The sequence below is a fragment of the Oreochromis niloticus genome, linkage group LG16 (assembly GCF_001858045.2).
Source record: "Oreochromis niloticus isolate F11D_XX linkage group LG16, O_niloticus_UMD_NMBU, whole genome shotgun sequence".
Lineage (NCBI taxonomy): Eukaryota > Metazoa > Chordata > Actinopteri > Cichliformes > Cichlidae > Oreochromis > Oreochromis niloticus.
The window spans coordinates 306,068-326,863 of NC_031987.2; the positions used below are offsets into that span (position 1 = coordinate 306,068).

At 45.7% G+C, this 20,796-nt stretch overlaps 1 protein-coding gene across 3 annotated transcripts in view; it reads left to right on the forward strand.

Annotated features, from left to right (window-relative positions):
- The first annotated feature begins 219 nt into the window (after positions 1-219).
- gtdc1 (glycosyltransferase-like domain containing 1) overlaps positions 220-20,796 on the forward strand; it is a 31,357-nt gene continuing 10,780 nt past the window's right edge. Inside the window, exons 1-8 of one of the 3 annotated variants that reach the window (XM_005463374.1) lie at positions 220-309; positions 5,722-5,912; positions 7,333-7,500; positions 8,601-8,774; positions 14,866-14,982; positions 15,054-15,125; positions 18,899-19,008; positions 19,429-19,573. In XM_005463374.1, coding sequence (XP_005463431.1) covers positions 259-309; positions 5,722-5,912; positions 7,333-7,500; positions 8,601-8,774; positions 14,866-14,982; positions 15,054-15,125; positions 18,899-19,008; positions 19,429-19,573 — 1,028 coding nt within the window. In that variant the 5' untranslated portion in view covers positions 220-258. The remainder of the gene's footprint in view (positions 310-5,721; positions 5,913-7,332; positions 7,501-8,600; positions 8,775-14,865; positions 14,983-15,053; positions 15,126-18,898; positions 19,009-19,428; positions 19,574-20,796) is intronic. The other 2 variants (XM_013266239.1, XM_025904083.1) reach the window with 2 other exon arrangements.

Sequence of the window (20,796 nt, forward strand, 5' to 3'; positions counted from 1 at the left end):
GTTACCCCGATGGCTCGGGTATATTCACATAATAATTAAACTTGTATTAAATTACTGTAAATCCCCGCCTGCTGCTAACTATACTAATGCAGTATTACTGCAGTAGCAGTACTGTTGATACTTTACTACGTACTAAAACCACAGGCTGGTGTCTCTGAGTGTGTAATACTCTTTAAACTGCAGTTTAAAAATTTACATTTAACTATTTTTTCCACGCAGAAGAAAAGGCGGGAAGAGCGGCTCGGCTAAACCGACGTGATGACGTCAGACCGTGCGTGTTCTGCTGTGATCCGGGAGATGCAGTCAGAGGTGAGTGTCCCGCTGTCGGTGAACGGGCCGTTCGTGTGAGGGTTCTCGGTGGAAGCAGACCGTCCGGTGCTCCGGTCCTCCTGCCGGCTGCCAGTGGCGGGGAGCGGGGAGGAGGAGCGGAGTTTGCACCGGGGAAGAAGAGCTAGCTGATAGCGGCTAGCTGTTAGCCGTTATCAGCTAACTGAGCCCTGATGATATGCTTTCAGAGCTAACGATGCTAACAGCGCTAACGGAGCTGAACACGTTGCAGGACTGAGAAGCATAGAAACAGTGCTACTCCAGGACGTAGACAGAGCCCCGCCTCGGTGTTAAATGCGTGTGAGAGTGTTCGGGTCATTGCACTCACCACCAACAAACACCGTACCTGCGCTCAGACGCACACTGAGGTACAGGTGATAGATACCTGTGCAGGTGGTTGCTCTGAGAAACCAGTCTGTAGATGAACCAGCTGATGGGTGCACTGGTGACAGGTGAAGGTTCTGGGGTGTCTCAGGTGTGTTTCCATTTTCATGAAGAAACATGTACCTGCTGGCGTTACTCAGGTACAGCTCCTCCACCTGTGAGGTCCAGGTGTTTTTATTTCCGCCCCATCAGTGTCCAGCATCACGTTAAGGTCATCCCATCTCAGATCACAGTGGGTTTTTACTTCCCAGCTCCACAGTAAACTTCTGACAAAAGCGAGTTTTTACTTCCCACTGTTGTCAAGTGCCTGCTCACAGGGGCCTGACTGCATTATTGTGGGGTCTGTACCTCATAGTAGAAAGCACTGTGAGGCAACTGATGTTGGGATTTGGTGCAACATAAATACAGAGTTGAATAAAAAACGTTGTACTGTAAAACAAGCAATGACAGACTGGGAATGGTTTACGGATGAATTTCACAATACTGCAAAATAACCACACAGAATAATATTTATTGATTCTAAACATCCAAACGTTAAACAGGAACACTGAGACAGATCAGAGACAGATCAGAGAACTGGAGTGAGCCGTTACATTCATTCCGCTCATATTCATTAGTTTCGGTAAATTTCCACAGTGGGTTTGATGTTTCACTCTGGTTTTTATTGGTTTCACTGCTGGTTTTGGTGTTTTTAATGATTATTGTAAGGAGGGCATGTGTCAGAGGCAGATTTATGAAAAGACTCTTAGAGACGCCCACAGTGTCGCTAAACGCGACCATCACCTCTCTGTCTGTAGTTTTAGTTTAGTGTTGGTGAGAGTGAGGCAGGCTCTGTGGAGATCCTCTGTACATCAGTTAGTGCAGAGTCACTGTGGGCTGAGCAGGAAAACCCCACAGTGACATTTACAGTGCAGACGGGGGCGGGTGCAGCGCTACTGGGACTGTCATCCTCCAACAGGCCTCAGCACGGCACACGCAAAGTATAAAGACACGAGGGGTGGCTCAAGACTTTTGCACTAGGGCTGGGTATCGTCACTGATTTCTAGAATCGATTCAATTCCGATTCACAAGGTCCCGAATCGATTCGATCCACGATTCGATTTAATTCGATTCGATTCGATTTAAATCTGGGAAATTTTGACAGTCAGAAATATTATAATTCAGATCAGTACATTTACATATTTTGTATCAATAAAAAGGAAGCTGGCACAGCAAGACTTTATCAAAGGTGTGAGCGTCACAGCAGATGCCTTTGTGTCAAAGCAGCTGAAGATAAAACAGAAAAACATGAAGGTGGTTTTCCTGGCCTGGATTTTATAAAAATATTCTGCAGTACATCAAAAACGAAAGAAAACCATTAATCAACACATGAACATTACCTCTGACGTTACAGCGGTTTTATTAGAGACACAGCTGAGTGTTTTTCATTTTGCATAATTTTAAAAAGTTTAAATTGGTTCAGTATTGAACAGCAGAAATTAGGTTTTCTTTTCGGAAGAATGTAAAACGGAAAAAAAACAGCGGCGACAGCGCTGTAAACAACAGTAGACTTGTGCGTAACAAGCAAGCGAACAATGCAGAAAACAGATTTTTAGACGGGAAACTGTTCTTGAAGTACAGAGAGAGAGAGAGAGAGAGCTGTGCATCGTGGTGGAAGCAAAACAGTAAAAGTCAGAGTGAATTCATGACGATGTTTATGTGAAGCGTAGTTTGGGTCTTCTTTTGCTGCTGGTTCGGTCAATATTGTTTGGAGAGAGATAAAACTAACAGCTTTAGAATAAGCGCAAAAAGGACGTGAACACAAAGCGCGGACCCGCCGACAGATCAGAATCAGCGAGCTGTGGGGTTTCAGCCCGACCGTGAGAAAGGCGACATCTCACTGATTCTGATCGGCGCTGTGTGTTTACGTCTTTGTGCAGAATCCGTGTTCCTGCTCTCATTTACTGTCTTAGCTGTTTGGTGGTTGTTGAAATTTTGTGAGATTTAACCAGAGATTCTGGCATTTCGGGCAAAAAAAATTATATTAAAAAATCGATTCAGGATTTTAATGAATCGATTTTACGTTATCCAAGCCAGAATCGATTTTAATCGATAAATCGATTATAAAAACCCACCCTTATTTTGCACAGTACTGTCCATGCTGAGTGTTTAATAATGAGAGGAGAAAAAAAACGACATGTGATTGGTTCATGTCTCAGTCCGATATGACCCAGGGGTTGTGACCTTTGCTATCAGACTCGAACTGAGTCACTCTGCAGGGCTGAGGAGGAGCACGCTCAGGTGTGCAGCAGGTGGTGAGGTCTGAGCTCAGCACAGGTCACCTCTGTGGGTTTGGACTGCTGGCTGAGGGTGGAGGGGGAGGGGTAGGTTTAGAGCAAAAGTGAACACCTCCATGTTCACGGTGGTGGAGGTCATCAGCTCCTCGGGGAGCTGCTGAAGAAGAAGCTCCACAGGTTAGCCAATGAGTGTGCGGTTTCACAGTCAGACATGCCCCTCGCTGTGATGCCGATGCTCATCTTGAAACCTCGTAGCGGGGCTCCTGAAAGCTTTGGGCGATGGGCATCTGTGGTTGTAGATGGAGCTCCGTCCGTCACGGCGGGATGGAGGCTGGCCCGCCTGATCCTGACCAGTCCGGCTGCTGCATGCTGAGGCTGTTGGGGCTCCGCCCACACCGTGATTCTGCGGCGTGCTGTTTCCAACCTGACTCAGGCTGCGGGGGGATTCCCTATGGGGAACGCCGCTCGCATTAACCCTTTGTTTCATGTGAGTCGGCAGCTTCCAGGCGCAGTGGGAGGAAAGGTGTTTAGGTGAGATGAGTGTGAGCTGGAATCCCCCGCCGGCTCCACGGTGGAACCATCCAGCTCACGTCTACTGACACGCTTCCTGCCTCGCCGTCCAGCACTCTGGCCTCCTCTATGCGCCCCGCGAGCCCGGCTTCATCGAGCACTGATCGGCGCTCGATAATCAGTCTGATCGATCGGTCTTGGTGTGAGGATGTGAATTTCCTCTGTGATCTTTATTAAATCTCACCTCTGCACCACAGACCTGATTCTACTTCCTGTTTTCATTAACAGCAGCCTGTGTGTGTGTGTGTGTGTGTGTGTGTGTGTCAGCCTTGGGGTTTAAATGTCTCCAAGAACATTTATTTATTTTCATGTCACTGATGGAATCATTTATTTACTGATTGAAAATCTTTACAATCCGATTTCTTTGAACCTGCTTTTACTGTGAAAGGTGACGAGAGGTCGAGTAAAGTAAACGAGGGTCACTGACAGTTTCAAGGTTCGTGGACACATAACTGAAAAGTAGAAATAGACTTTATTTAAAACAAATGAAACGACGCCATCCCTTCATTCATGATTCAGTCATTTATTATTGTCTATTTGTGCAGATTCATTTGATCAAAAACTAACTGTTAAATAATATGGTGTTTCCAACCTCTGGCTCAGGGCCTGATGAGGGCCCAGAGCTCAGTTTGAGGGGTCAGCACAGCGAGACAAAAGCAACTTCTTTGGTTTTTTTTGTAAATAACATTGTTATTAATGATGATCAGAAATCTGAAGGTTTGTGAGGAGGGGGTGGTCAAACGTGTGGTCCCAGGGCCCACAGAGGTCTGTGCTCCTGATCAGCAGCTCGGAGGCGATGATAGGAAGATGTTGAAAGTTCAGAGAAGAGTTTCAAGCTTGTGTGATGTAAACATGGAAACACTGATGACATCAGGCTGATTGTTGTCTGATTTCTGAATGAACAGATGTTTGACAGGAAGCGGCGTTTCGGGTGGAACGCTCTCGGTTTCTGGGTTCCTGCTGTGTGTGTGGGCCCGGCTGCTCTGAAGGTCGCGGCGTCCTCCGACTAATAGACAGGGAGTCGCTTTCAGAATAACGGCCGACATTGTGCTCAGATTTGTCTGCATGAAATCGGCTCATTGGCAGCGCTGATTGCCGCGGCGTGCCCGGCGATATGGACTGATTGAGCTTGTGCGGGCGCAGAGTGCTTTGTGGGCAATTAAATGGAGGCGGACTGGAAATCACGGGCAGGGGATTCAGAGGAAGCCGCTGCTGCGTAAACTCCATAATGGATCCATCAGCACGCATTGTGCTGAGGGATGAGCCGCAAGCGCACACAACACAACGACAGCAACAACAATGCAGCAGCAGCACGATTACTCCAAGCTAATTGCCCTGCACCGCCCCGCCATCTCCTTCATATCTGCTCCGGCGCAGCAGCCCGTGTGATTGGTTCAGCTCGTGTGTCAGCAGATTGGTGCAAAACTTCTGCTCCGTCCAAGTGATGAGCAGGAAAACTCCATCAGCTCCATCAGCCTGCACGCGCGCTCACAAAGCCATCGCTGTCCTGTATCGCTGTGATCAATACGATCGATGGACCATCAATGGGCCTCACGCACCGACCCCACACTCACCAGTACTTCCTGTCTGACAGGAAGTACTGCAGTGCTGCGTCACAACACGCGTAGCAGTAATGATCACAGTGATAATAATCATCAGTGTTATTGATCATATTGATGATTTTGGTATGAGTCATTCATGGTTTGTAAACAGTGAATTTGATACACACTGTGTGTGTGTGTGTGTGTGTGTGTGTGTGTGCGCGTGTGTTACGGTCCGTGTGTGTCTGACGAGCAGCTTTCAGTCAAAACAGAAATAATCTCTAACATCTGTCCAGCTGCTTTAATATACCTGAGCAAAGTCCAACAGGTAATCAGGGTGATGGGGGCAGAGCCTATTCCAGCTCCACTGTTTAAGCTTTTCCACTTTCCCCTCTGACAGTTCAGACCCTCCTGATTTCCTGCTGTGACAGCCCGGTGCGCCTGTGTCCTTATATGGAGTGTGTGGGCGTGCGGCTGAGCGTGCACCTGTCGCTTTAAACCGAACCTGATTCTCTGACGCTCAGGTGTTTCATGACTCTGAAGAGTGTTCAGAGTCACAGGCTGTCTCCTCATATATGACTCAGTCCATCTGTGAGTAACAGCTCTCATCCTCACCCTCACAGGAGACCCCGCCTCCCCGCGTCCTGCTGGTGGAGGCGTTTTACGGCGGCTCGCACAAACAGCTTATCGACCTGTTGAAGGAAAACATCGCGGGCTGCTCCGTCTTCACGCTGCCCGCTAAAAAATGGCACTGGAGGGCAAGAACAGCGGCGCTCTACTTCAGCCAGACCATCCCTGCCTGCCCGTCATACAGGTGAGACCCAGACAGGTAACACAATCCACACTTTAACCTTCACTGTGGGGTGGCTGTGGTTTAAACCTGCATGTAACTAATAAACTGACCCCACCTGAACTCCTCGCCTCGTTAACTCTGAGCGCACCTGTCCATTAACCACTGACATCACCAAACGAGAGTCTCACAATACAGACATTTAAGGGGAGGTCTCAGAGGACTTGCTGCTACCTGAGCAAAGACTTATCTGGTAACGGCCGTGAGGATGAGCCTGAGGATCAGAGAAGAAGCTGCACTGCATCAGCTGTGGATGTGGAGGAGGGAGGCTCGGGGAACTCCATCAGTACATGTGATGACTCAGATGAGGAATTAATCAGCGGCTGTGGTCCCTGCAGGGTAAAAACAAGTAAAACTACACCAAGGCTGGAAATTTAAGCTGCGTCAGAAAGACCAGAGGACCGCAGACGGAGCCCTGAGGAACGCCGCCTCGTGGAACCTCTTTAATGAGCATACTCAGATTAAGTGTCATGTGATCTGTTCTGATGATTTCCATGTGACCAACATCAGCACCTTTGTCCTCATGCTAGTAGCAGAGAGCTACACATCCGCTCAGCAGGCTGCTCCAACAAACCAACCAGCATGCTTTGCTGTCTCACATGGGCTAGTTTGAGCGTTTCTTTCTAACACCTTTAGCGTCCTGTGGAGCTCGGGCTGGTCGGGCGCTCAGCTCAACATTTAGGTGATGTCATCAGTGACTGCAGAAGCAAACAGAGCTGCGAGTTCCAATCCAACTTTATTTATAAAGCACTGTTCCACAGTGTTTCATACAGACGTGTCTACAGATGCCATCACTTCCCAAACTCTCTGTCTGACGTGTCCACAGCGACTCACCGTAACCAGGCAGTGATCACAGCGACGTGAAACCGCCACTCTGACAAGCTGCTGATTCATATCTGATCACATCAGAGAGTGCAGATCAATACCAGCGTTCATACAGGGACGACGCTCTGACTCATTCTCGGAGCAAAGATTCACCATCTCACCACGCTGACCTTTGACCTCCTACTCCTCCAAAACACCGAGCTGTGACGAGCCACCAGCCTCTGATCTCTCTGTGTGGGTTAGACGCCGTCACCAACTGTATGAGGACACGTCCGTGTTCTCCCCCGGAACATGAAAGAAGCAGGGACTTTTATTTTGAAAACCCACTCTGAGATTACTCAGCAAAGCCAAGAACCGTCACTCAAGCATCCATGTGAGCCCTGAACGCTTACTGGCCCTCTCCATCAGTGCAGCCCAGGAGAAAGTGCTCCTCCTCCGCCCTTAACACCATCACTTGCTCGAAGCAGGCATCGGCTCTGCAGTTCACTGAGGAATGAAGGAGTTCTGAGATGATCAGCTCAGCTGTCTGCACCTCCTTCATTGTCTCCTCTCTCTGCAGGCTCCTCTTCAGCAGCTCTGTCCTCAGCCTGTGTGAGCTGGCGGCTCTCAGACCGGACCTGGCCCAGCTCAAGAAGGTGCTGTACTTCCACGAGAACCAGCTGCTTTATCCGGTCCGCCGACACCAGGACAGGGACTTCCAGTACGGCTACAACCAGGTGCTCTCATGGTCAGTGTGTTTGTACTGGGGGGGGGCAGTCCATGTCGTGCTGCGTTTGTAGAGCCTAACCAGAAAGTACTGCTGGGTTGTGGGCTGTGACATCATCAGGCTGTGAGGGTGATGCACGCAGACAGCAGCAGAAACCATGTGCTTCGGTAACTACGGTAACTGTTATTACCGTCATTGGAGCGAGTCAGCTGGTCCGGGGTCTGTGCTGGTCTGGAGCTGGCGGCGTTCCACGGAAAGCTGCCGATCAGCTTCCTGTCAGCTGTCTGAGTAATGGCTGCTCTGATGTTCGTGCTGCCAGCATCCAGCCTGTAAACTGATTATTGATTATTAGCTGATTGATGCGCTGTGCTCTAGTTTGCCTTGGTAAGGCAGCGTGTGATTGGTTAATGAGCTGCTGGGATGCGATTGGTTAATTGCGGGGGCCGTAGTCTTCATTAATCAGCGGTGGGACAGTAACGAGCGGCAGAAAACTGATTGTTGTTGATCTGCGGGCAGCTCGTCAATAAGCCGAGCCGCTCCGTCTCCTCTAACGTGGTTACAGCGCCATCAAATAACACAGCAGGGATCGTTAGCAGACGAATGATTGGCCCGCTCCCAGCGGTGTCCGCACGCCTCCCCGTAGAGCTTCAGTCCAAACTAATGTATCTGATCTGCATGGAGGCATGTCTTCATGTTCACCTGAAGTTTAAATGTGACCTCTGTAAACCTGCAGACAGCGGGTCCTTAGGCTCCACCTGCCCAGGTTCTCCTCAGAGTTAGTCTGAACTTCAAGATGTACCTGTTCCAGGACGAAGCTCTGACCTCAGGTCAAAGTTCACGTTACACAGGTGTGTATAGATCAGAAGCTCCAGGTGCAGACACGGCTACACACTATAAGTAAATGATTTATATGTGAGGGTAGCCAATCGGAGTTGAGTTGTCTTAAAGTGGGAGAAGCTACAGCAGCTTGTTTCAGACAGGTGACCTGAATCTCAGGTAAACTGCAGAGCGCAGCATTCAGTGATGCAGCTTCATGTCCTCTGTCTCACCTGTGAACACCTGTGTGTGTGTGTGTGTGTGTGCGTGTGTGTGCGTGTGTGTGCGTGCGTGTGCGTCTTCAGCCTGGTGGCAGACGTGGTGGTCTTCAACTCCCGCTTCAACATGGACTCCTTCCTGTCATCCATCCCCTCCTTCATGAAGAAGATCCCAGACCATCGCCCCAAAGACCTGGACCGCCTCATCAGGCCCAAGTGTGTGGTCCTGAACTTCCCGCTCCAGTTTCCTGATGTCAGCAGGTCAGTACATGGCAAACCTGCAGTCCCCACCACAGGGCCCGGGTTCTGGTCCTGGTCCCGGTAATTCTTGTTCAGGTTTCACTCTCATTGGCTCCACTTAGAGTGTCTAAGCAGCACATCAGAGACATCCCACTCATGTAAATGCGTGATGTGGGTCACATGTCTATGATGTTGGAGGTGTTTCCTGTTTGTTGTGATCAGTGTTGGGTCATTATTTAAAAACGTTATTACTCATATCACACTGAACACTTTGCTCGAACCCTCTGGGGTCGACGGATGCGTCCAAATCACATGACCAATAAAAGCAACCTGATGCAGTTTCAGCTTGTGTTGAAAGTGCAGACTTCAAACTATATACCCGTTTTTAAATTGTGTTGATACGTAACACGTAAAACCACAGTTATGATAGAAAATACAAGCAATGTTTTTCCTGAGTACTGTCGTCACGTTTACTGCAGGAAGAAATGGTGAAAACGGGGTTTTCTAAGGATGGGGCTCTCTTGCTTTGAGCAGAAAAAGAAAGAAAAAACACCCCATTGGTGTTAAAGTGTACCATGTCCACCAATCAAAAAATGATGTGGTAACATGTGACATTTGGTTGTTTAGGAAGAGGGGGAAGGTTTAGGAGTGAGAGACAGAGAGAGTTTTGAGATGTGAGAGATTTGTGATGTTTGAGTGTGTACTGTGTGTGTGTGTGTGTGTGTGTGTGTGTGTGTGTGTGTGTGTGTGTGTGTGGTGTAGTCAGTAGTTTTGGCGTGTGTTAGAACAATGAGGCAACTGCTGGATGTCTGCAGACTGCAGCGTAAACTCAGGTGTGAAACGGCAGCAGTGACGCTGCTGCTGCTGCCAGCCTGCAGGTATCAGGCTGTGACGTGCTCCTCTGTCTTATAGTGGACAGAAACTATTTTTTGGAGTGGCACAAATAATTTGTGTGGCATCTTATTTGATGCAGAACAACTGATTGTTCTGTAAATAGTTTGAATAACTTTGCTGTTTACAAATCGTGTGCATAGGTTATTAAAATGTACAATTTATATTTGCATTTCAAGTTATGCAAATGATTCGTTAAACATGTTTGTGGTTGTTACAGTATCCTTTTTCTACTCAGATTTTATGTTTTTGCCTGATTTTAGATCAGCTGTGTTGATACAGTCAGAATGAAAAACTAACAGTAAATTCAGACCTGTGAGGTTGTGCTGAAAAGACTGACACCAAATGAGGCGAGTTAAACCGTTTTTAAAGGTGAAATGTAGAGGTCAGAAACAGAGAGTTAAAGTAATGCAGTACATTACTTAGTTACTCCAGGATACAGATGTTTGATATATACTTCCATGACCTGAAACACTGTCACCAATCCCCCTGTCGTGATGAGGACGTCTGCTCTGCAGTGTCTCATGTGTCTGAGGCTCTGCCCTGATGACATGGCCGCCATCCTCCACATCCTCCTGCAGAACAGCGAACGCCATGCTCCACGCAGGAAACAGGAGGGTTAACGCTCAGACTGAGGAGGAAGCAGAGAGCTCCATGAAATCTTCATTTCACTGTAATGCCCTTTAACCTTTAAACTGTCTGCTTACACCAGGGGTGTCCAAACTTTTTTCACGGAGGGCCACATACATAAAAATATAGGAGGGGCTGGGCCACTTACTAGAAATTGGGTATATAACCTTAACTGTAGTGTATTAAAGTTAGAGAAATCACTTAAAAGTGGTCAAATGTGTTATATTGTTGAATATAATTAAAGACAAAACTGCCTTCATCACAGCTTTCCATAAATGGATCTTTATTGATTTATTCAGAAAAATCTTTGGTAGCTCATTCTCAGAACAGCAGCAGATTTCTTCTTAGACAGAAGATTTACAGCACAGAGAAAAAACAATAAAGGGGAAAATGGGACGGGTACATTTCAAGTTTGTTATTTAAGTTCTTAGGCTTAGCAACACACCTATTAACGTTCGTTTGAAACGGTTATCAACATTAACAGACTGAACTGGACTTAATAACAGGAGTTCATATAATTTTAGTAAATTATTCTGGTGAGTATCAGCTGCACTGGGTATGTAAATCGGGCCATCCAGCTGCGGTGCTGGTCCGACGCCACTCGTGCCAAAAATCCGGACAAATGTCACCTGACCAAGGAGCAGATCTGCATCAGATGAGATCAGCTGACTTTGCGTGTGCGTGCGCTGTGCACAGCGGTGTGTACTCTGTGTGTTAACAAGAAAAACGCATATAAGAAAATGGTGCGCAAAAGCAGGGTAGTGACAGAATTGATGCGCATTATTGATATTTGAAGCATGTGTACCTGCACATGCATGCTTATTAACACACGGGTACTGTGGAATATATTTTTACTCACCTAAAGCGCTCGTGCTCTCGTCCACTCCCCGCAAAACAATTAGCAGCTGTGCGGTGTCTGTGGCATCGGTGCTCTCATCGCATGTGATGGAGTAAAAATCAAAAGCACAGCTTTATCAGACAGTTGCAGTTTAATGTTGGCTGACAGTCTTCAATGCATCGCACAACTGGATTTCTGGACATGCTGACGTTGTTGAAGTCCTGCACTTTTTCCGCGCACATTATTTCGGTGACTTTAACAAGGCCGTGTTTTATGAGGTCTCCATCTGAAAAAGGCTTGCCATGTCTTGCGATGAGTTGGGCGACCTCATAGCTGCTATTGGAGCCTTTCCTGGACAATTTGAGCACGAAAAAAAACACTGTTTCTGACCCTGCAGGAGAGCTACCCTTTGCTTTACTTTCTGCTCTCGCTCAGCATCAGGATGCATAGGCCTGATGTTTGGTTTCATAATGACGTCGTACATTATACTCTTTCATAACTGCCACAGTTTCAGTGCAGATCAAACAGACACACGTCCCCTTGAATTCTTTGAAGAAATATTCACTCTCCCACCGTGTCTGAAGTTTTCTGCACTCACTTTCTACCTTTTGCTTCTTCGGTTCTGCCATGTTGGTAACTTGGGGGTAAATTTCTTCTGTGATTGTCCTTTTTTGGTGGAGCAATTGCCTTGATCAACAGTAGCTCCCCCTGGTGTTAAAACCAAGAAGTGCAATACACTCAAGCAAAAATTGAAGTGCGGGCCATACTCTATTCTATTTATAAAATTACTTGCGGGCCAATTAAAAATGGCCCGCGGGCCGGAGTTTGGACACCCCTGGCTTACACGCTCTGTACCTCCATCACAGGAGCACCTGGATGAAGCTCCACCCACTCACCTTTAGCTTGAGTTGGTTAAACTTACCAATCAGCTGTAGTATTGATCCTAAAGGTGTGTTCATGACTTCTTAAAGTTACTGAAACCAAGACAACTGCATCTTAGTGACCTTTGACCTTAACTTTTCCCAGGTGGTTTCATAAAATAAACAGTTGACAATCGTCATGTTTTTGGTCGACTCGCTCCGAGAATGTGTGAGAGCGGAGAAACACAGTACAGCTGCCTCTGAACACACCTGCACACACCTGTAACACCTGAGGACAGCTCCCCTCTGAGACCAATCACAGCTCTGATTTAGCTTGTTAGCTGGCAAGTGTTCCTCGTTCTTTTCTGTGGCAGAAGAAGGACGGCGCTGCTTGTTGGAGCATGTGCAGTGTGGTGATTGTGGTCTCCATCCATCAGGCGGCTCTGACAGGTGGACTCGTGTAATTGGATAGTGATTGACCTGCGGTGGTGCACAGACGGAGTATCCATCACGGCGAGGAGGATCAATGAGCGCGTCACGTGAGCAGCAGGTGTCCTCCTGCCCACAGTGTTTCTTCTTCTCTGCTTTGTCTGCTTTCAGAGTGGCTGTCACTTCCTGCAGGTCAAACTCAGTGAGTGAAGAACGACAACAGACCAACGAAGGTCTCTGACGCGTCCTCCTCTTCCTCCTGCAGCCTCGGCCTCTGCCTGCACCCACTGAAGTTGTCCAAAAAGTCAATACTCTGATATTAATCAATACTAAATTCATATAGAATTAAGACATCACAATATCAATAACAACAGTGTCGTCTGTGCCTCCTCCATCTCTCTTTCTCTCTCTCTCTCTTACTCACACACACACACACAGACACACACACACACACACACACACACACTTCAGTGGAGCAGGTCACCTTTAATCACTCACAGTCACTGTACATTGATGATGTGATGGTTTCATTCTCAGGTCGGTGAAGGGACACAGATAATCTGTGTTGGTGTATTGTCACTGATTTCAGTTTGGACGCAGTCAGAAATATTATGATTCTCATCATTTGTCAGCAAATATACATATTTTATATCTATGTATAAACCATAGCTGACACTGTGAGACTTCGTCAGAGGTGTGAGCATCACAGCAGAGGCCTTTGTGTCAAAGTAACTGAGGATAAAACAGAAAAACATGGAGGAGATGTTCCTGGTCTGACCTTTTATAGCAGATAACCGTAAAATAAAACCATGAGTCGACATGTGAACATGACCTGATGCTGCTGAAGTGAAGCAGAGCAAAGTCACAGAGGTTTGATTACAGACACAGCTGAGAGTTTGTAATCTGGCATAATTTTAAAAAGTTTCTTCAGTTTGAACAGCAGAAATGAGGCTTTATTGTTGGAGGCTGACAGCAGTGAACACAACGGCAGACTGGTGCGTAATGAGCAGAAAACAGATTTGTGATGGGAAACTGGTCTCTGAGTGCACTGAGAGAGAGAGAGAGAGAGAGGGAGCTGTGCAGGAAGTGTGATTTATTGTGGTGGAAGCAAAAACACAAATGTCAGAGGGAATCCATGATGATGTTTATCAAATGTGAAGAATAGTTTGGATCTTCTTTTGCTGCTGGTTCAGTGGATTTTGTTTGGAGAGTCGTGACGCCTGCAGCATCAGAGTCAGTGAGCTGTCGTCTTTCAGCCCCGACGAGGTGTCCGTGCACGTGCCGTCAGGTGAGAAAGCCGACATCTCATAGATTTTGATGTGTCAGCTCCGTGCTCTGTGTTTACGTCTTTGTGCAGAATACGTTTACCTGCTCTCATTTACCGTTTTAGCTGTTTGGTGGTTGTTGAAATAGTTTTGTGAGCTTTAACCTGAAATTCTGGACTTTCTGATAAAATACATTTATATTTAAAAATTAATTGAGGATTTAATGAATCAATAACTCTTTTTTCCAACCTAAAATTGATTTTAATTGGAAAATCTATTTTTTTTTTAAACCCGCCCCCTATTACATCGGGGATCACTGACAGCAGCTGTTTTGTTTGAGTCTTTGAGCTCAGGTGTAGAAAACCTGCACGCAGCCATGCACTGTGACAGAGCAGGGCGCTCCATAGAGCTCACAGAGTCTGAGGATCAGCTGTCAGTGTTACTGCAGAGTCAGACAGGAAGTGTCAGACTGCTGAAGTGTGTGTGTGATTGGGTCTGCGGACTGGGATGAAGTCGGTGTGTGTTTGGCACTGTGATTATTGGTAATAAAGTAAATGCGCCGCAGTGATTTTTGACCTTCATTCCTTCGTGTTTAATCAGACTCAGAGGTGAGGTCATCGTCCTGATCACTGCACATTTATCAATAACATAATTACACCCCCACCCCCCCGGCGTGGACACGCTCATGTTTTTATTGTCTCCAGTCAAACATCTAATTTATAAAATGGATTATTGAATCAAGTTTTCCCAGAAGCCTTAGAGGCAGAAACTCCACTGAGAGGCCGTCCAGCTCTGTGGGGAGGAGGAAACGACCTCCAGACACCCCCCTCCCCCTCTCCCTCCTGCCCCTCCCCCCTTTGTTCCCATGTAAACTTTCCAGGAGCCTCTGCAGGATCTCAGAGCAGCGTGCTCAGAGGAAGTGATGTCACCTTTGACAGTCCCCACTATGGGTCACTGTTTTCTAAACCTTGGGGGAGGGGCTTCCAGCTCTAAATGTGTCTGATTGGTTGATGACTCCCAGCGGCTGTGGCTCATCAGAGGAGAAGACCGTTGTTGATTTGACAGCATGACCCGTTAGCTCCTGAAGCTAGCGGGTCTGAAGTTTCTGTCTTTGTGGTGGACATGTACCTGCTCTGAGAGCGCTGCGGTCTCCACTTATTTCCTGTTTTTTTTTTTTGTTGTTTTTTTTTCTTTTTCAGGTTCTTGCCAAAACACAAACTCGTGCGGCGGCCTACTGAGCAGTCTCATGTTGATGACATCATCACGTTGCAGGCCAAGCAGCAGCAGAGCAGAGCTCACGATGAAGATACGCCGCGGTAAAAATCCATCTCTGCTAAAACTCAAAGACTCAAAGAGTTTTGTCTCATGTCGGTTTGTGACCCAACAGGTGTGAGCAGCCTGCAGAGGGGGGCGTGGCCAACCAGGTGAAGCCTTTGCACATCGTGTGGCCTCACAGGTGGTGAGTTCAGTCTGAAGCCTTTACTTTACAAACTGTTTTAAACATTTTTTCTTTTAAATCAAGGCAGCAAAACGAAAAAAAAACCACATTTCAGAAGAAAAGATTTTACTGTTTGTACTTTTTACAGCTGTAAAATAAACTCATGGAACATCAGACCTGAGCTAAGCTGCCACAATAAACCTACGAAAAAAAACCCCCTCAAATAAAGCTGTAATTTTAATTCAATGCACTTTTATTTCTGCAGCTCCAAATCACAACAACAGTCGCCTCAAGGTGCTTTATATTGTAAGGTCATTGTAATCATATGACCCCCTATGAGCAAGCACTTTGGAGACAGTAGGAAGGAAAAACTCCCTTTTAACAGGAAGAAACCTCCGGCAATGGCAGGGATAGCTCAGTAGGTAAAGTGGTTGCCCCATGATCGGAAGGTCGGGGGTTTCGAATCCACTGAACGGCTACCCTGAGGTACCCCTGAGCAAGGTACCGTCCCTACACACTGCTCCCCGGGCGCTGCATTGGTGGCTGCCCACTGCTTCACTGGGTGAATGAGTTAAATAATTCATTTAATTAAACTTTAAATGCAGAGGAGTAATTTCCCTACGGGGACTAACACATACACATTATCATTATTATTATTATTATTATTATTATTGTTATTATCTGGCAGAACCAGGCTCAGGGAGGGGCGGGGCCATCTGCTGTGACCGGTTGGGGTGAGAGAAGGAAAACAGGATAAAGACATGCTGTGGAAGAGAGACAGAGATTAATAACAGGTATGATTCAATGCAGAGAGGTCTATTAACACATAGTGAGTGAAGAAGAAACACCCAGTGCATCATGGGAATCAGCAGCCTACACCTATTGCAGCATAACTAAGGGAAGATTCAGGGTCACCTGGTCCAGCCCTAACTGTATGCTTTAGCAAAAAGGAAAGTTTGAAGCCTAATCTTGAAAGTAGAGATAGTGTCTGTCTCCTGAATCCAAACTGGAAGCTGGTTCCACAGAAGAGGGGCCTGAAAACTGAAGGCTCTGCCTCCCATTCTACTTTTAAATACTCTAGGAACAACAAGTAGGCCTGCAGAGCGAGAGCGAAGTGCTCTAATAGGGTGATATGGTACTACAAGGTCATTAAGATAAGATGGGGCCTGATTATTTAAGACCTTGTATGTGAGGAGCAGGATTTTGAATTCTGGATTTAACAGGAAGCCAATGAAGGGAAGCCAAAACAGGAGAAATATCCTCTCTCTTTCTAGTCCCTGTCATTTATTTTATTTTATTATGAAAAGTTCTGTTACATTGAAAGGAAAGCTCTTATTTTGAAAGTAAAAAAACAGTTAATTTCACAGACTGTGCATCTTTTATTTTGAAGCTTTGAGACTGGCTCAAAGCTCCAAAATAAAAACTCACTCAGCCTGCTGTTTGTCAGGTTGAGTGAGTGAAATGTTAATGAAGACGTATAAAAACTCAGTTTCACAGCCTGAGGCTGCGAGTTCACTTTGATTAAAACACAAATGCTCATCATAATGAAGTAATCAGACTACAGTTACAGCAGGTGGAGGCTTCTAAACATGACGTGTTGCAGTGTGAGGCTGATGGTGAGCGTGGGCGTGTGCACCTCACCTTGCCTTGTATCGGTGACAAAGCGGCGTGCTGTAAGCTGCTGTGGCAGCACAAACACAGATGGATTATGGCTCCGGCAACGAGGATTTCCTGTTAATCTGTGATTGAAGCTGCAGCTCATCAGGCTTTAATCTGAGCCTGGCCCCGATCCTCAGATTACAGCCTCTTACTACTGAGGGGGGGGCTTCCAGGTGAACACGGTGCTTTGGGGGGGGCGGCGGCACTGAGCTTTAAAGCAGCCTGCTAAATTCCCATAACTAAATGGTCACTTTTATTTTATTTATATTTTATTATTTTATTATCTGATAAAATTATTGACTTTTCACTATTGTGACATTCTCTAAGGTCTTTTATTTTGAAAAACAAATCACCCTACTTTCTATAACTGACTCTTACTGTGAAAGTCTGACAGTATGTACTATCTAACTGAGCTTTTATTTTGTAAATCTGTCAGCAGTATTGAGTCTGAATAGATTTTATTGTGAAATTTGAAGATTGCTGTGATTGATGGATCAGTTTGATGTGACAGGTGGCATGTTTCTGGTAGTTTATAGATGTATGACATCATCAGTGTGAGAGCTGATTGGTGACTTGAGCATTAATGATAGGCAATCAGGATGATTGGGCTGCGGCTTCCTGTGTGCATGAATTTGAGGGTTCTGGCGGTTGTGACTGAGAGGTTGATCCTGGTAACTCTCAGTCCTCCCCGCCGCGGCGGTGCTCTGGTAGGAAGATTGGAGGTTCGCTGAAGGAGTGAAAGGTTTGCGGGAAATGAGGGAATTATCTGCAGCCAGCGGGAACGAGCTGCGAATGGAAGGAATTAGAGCTGGGCGATAAAACGATAACGATATGTATTGCGAAATAACTTTTTCTCGATAGAAAAATTAAACTATTGCGATAGGCCTCATCTCTCTTGTCCTCTTAAAAAAAAAAAAAAGAAAAGAAAAAAAAAGAAAAGAAAAAAGAACAGCCAATCCAAATTAAGAAGCGCAGAGCCGAACCAATCACAGTCGCAGCGTCACGTCACGTGACTTGTTACGTACAGCACAAGCGCCAAGGCGCACATTTTGCAGCCGTGCCGCCCGGGTAATGAAGGAAATGAGTTTGCCGACTACAGAAAAATCAACCGAGAGCCTGAGCGAAGGTTACCGAAGAAAAAACCGATGATGGTTCCAATGCCGGAGAGCTTGTCGAACGGAAGGGCCACAGAAGTTCCGTAGTGTGAAGTTATTTCGGCTATTTCAAGTCTGACAAAAAACAGAGTAGCGCGCACTGTAAATTGTGCCGAAAGCAAGTCTGGAAATACAATAAAGCGGTGCATGCTCAATCTCTGACTGAAAGCGCTGATTCGTCATTCGGCTTTTGTCAGACTAAAGTAACTGTTAAAACTGTTTGAAAAGCTAAGCTATACAACAAGGAGAGATTGAGAATTTCCTTTTAGTTCTCAGTTTATTTGATATTGACAAAAGTTAGTCAATTTTGTCTGTTCTTCTGTAAAACGACCTAAGATTTATTTTTAGAATTAATATTTTGTTTCTAAGTGGAATTGACAATTTAGTCTGTTTTGTTTGTTCTATTTTGAAACTTAAACGCTTTAGCGGCTGCCTTTTGTGTAGTTTGCAATATTTGCCTTTATTTATCTGAAACTGAAGTCTCATGTTCCTTAAGTACATCTACCCTGTTGAACTTATTATGGGAAATAAATATTTAAATCAAAACAAGCTGCTGATTATTTCACATTTTACTTGTGAGCAACGGCACATTTAAATCTTACAAATATAGTTATTTGGCTTATATCGTGATATATATCGTTATCGCCTGAAATGAAAAAAACATATCGTGATATGAAAAAATCTTATATCGCCCAGCTCTAGAAGGAATAATCTGCTTGCTCGTCATCTGAGGAAATCATCGTTGCCGCTGCGGCTGCTGTTTGACCTTCACTGTGTAGGCAGAGGATCAGGTGGAGACGACCACCAACACCTGATGCCACACAGGAAGTCAGCTCCATGCAGGAAACAGGAAGCAAACAGCAGCTGGGCGTGTTCTTCGGTTGGCTTGTCCCGAGCACTGCTGACCCTGTGACATCACAGCCACCTGACCACCTTCAGACTTCACATACATGTATTATATATATGTGTGTGTGTGTGCAGGGAGCATGATAAAAACCCTGAGCTGTTCTTCAGCACTCTGCTCAGACTGAAGGAGCGAGGACTCGACTTCCACCTGTCTGTGCTCGGAGAGACCTTCACCGACGTCCCCGGTACACACACAAATACACGCACACCCACACACAAACACACACACACACACACGTGGAAAGAAAAAACTCTTTTAACCTCCAGCAGAACCAGGCTCAAGGAGTCCAGCAGCTCCTCCTCTCACTGGTTCTCAGGCGGCAGTTGAACCGTCTTCTAAGGGTCAAAGGTCACTGCTGCCCCTGTGTTTCTAACTGATCGTATCATCAGCTGATGATGTGATTGTGTGTGTGATATTAAAGTTTTAGAGCAGCCTTTAAATCAGCTTCATGAGCACTGAATTTAATCCCATTAGGACGACTCTAATCGACTCCGATTGGTTAAAAGGGTCACAGTATTGATTGTGACACACACACACACACAACATCTGCAGGTTATTTCATTTTGTTTATAACCTTCTCCTCCTTCCTCTGCTCCTACTGCAGAGATCTTCTCCTCCTCCAGACTCCTCCTGGACTCCCACATCTTGAACTGGGGTTTCCTCCCCTCTAAGGAGGACTACCTGAGGGTTCTGTGTGAGGCTGATGTTGTTGTCTCCACTGCCAGCCACGAGTTCTTTGGTGTCGCCATGTGAGTCACCTGTTTTACCTGCGTCAGGGTTGACCTCATGTGCCATTATACAGATTTACTCTCTGGTGTCCTGCAGAAGGAAGTTCATACAGACAGAATAAAAACATAGTTTAATAACTAGAAAGTGCATTTTCTGAAGAAACTGCAGTGTGAATGCTTGAATCTGAATGTATGCACTGAAATGAATTAATTGCTGAATTTAACTTTAAAAATTTTGAATGAAATGAAAAATACAGAAATTTTCAGCTGAAAACAAAAGTGCTGAACTGCTAAAAGCTGACGTTTACACAGAAGAAGTTGGAAAATAGCTGAAAATGTTTAAATTTAAATTAGAAAAACCTAAGTAATGAGAAAAGAAAATTTAGAGTCAGAAAACATCTGAATGAATATTAAAAGTTCATATTCTTTGAATCACTGAATGACTAAAATGTGATCCCTCCACTTGGATCCACACAGTTTAAAAAGTTTAAATGTCTGAGCTTTGAAAGACACGGTGTTGGAAAGAGAAGAATGATGGCGACGTTTTGAGGGTAAAATGATGGCTGTAGAGCAAACACTGTGGACACAGCAGCAGTTTAAAAAGATTTCACGATTAATTTTTTCGCTCCTCTCACTAGGGATGGGTATCGAAAACCGGTTCTTGTTGAGAACCGGTTCCCACTGTTTCAATTCCTTGGAATTGTTTGCCATTTTTGCAAACGATTCCCTTATCGATTCCAGTCGCCCTGAATGACGTCACCACGTTGCGGAGCGTCGGAGCGTACCTGGCAGGAAACACGGCGCCTAAGCGGCTCAAACGCTCAAAAGTTTGGTTATACTTTACCAGAATGGATGACAACAGGGCAACTTGCAATACTTGCAAAGTAGATATTTCATTTAACCTCCTAAGACCCGAACTCTTCCACGACATGCATTTTTAATTTCTCTTTGATATTTGGGCATATTGGGGCCCAATGAATGTAAAAACAAAGAATTTCCAGATTTTTTTTTACCTTATTTTTGTTTTTAAGAAAAATAAGAGCCACAAATGAGGATATTCATTTAAAAATTTGATAGAACAGTAGCAGTATAATGTCCTCGTAAGTGGATATCAGGCCCATGTAGAGCAAAATTAAGTATTTTGGTCTAAATAACCCAAAATGTGATGTCCACATATGTGGACGGCAGGTCCTAGGAGGTTAAGGGAGGAAACACTACGAATATGCAAAAGCATTTGCTCACAA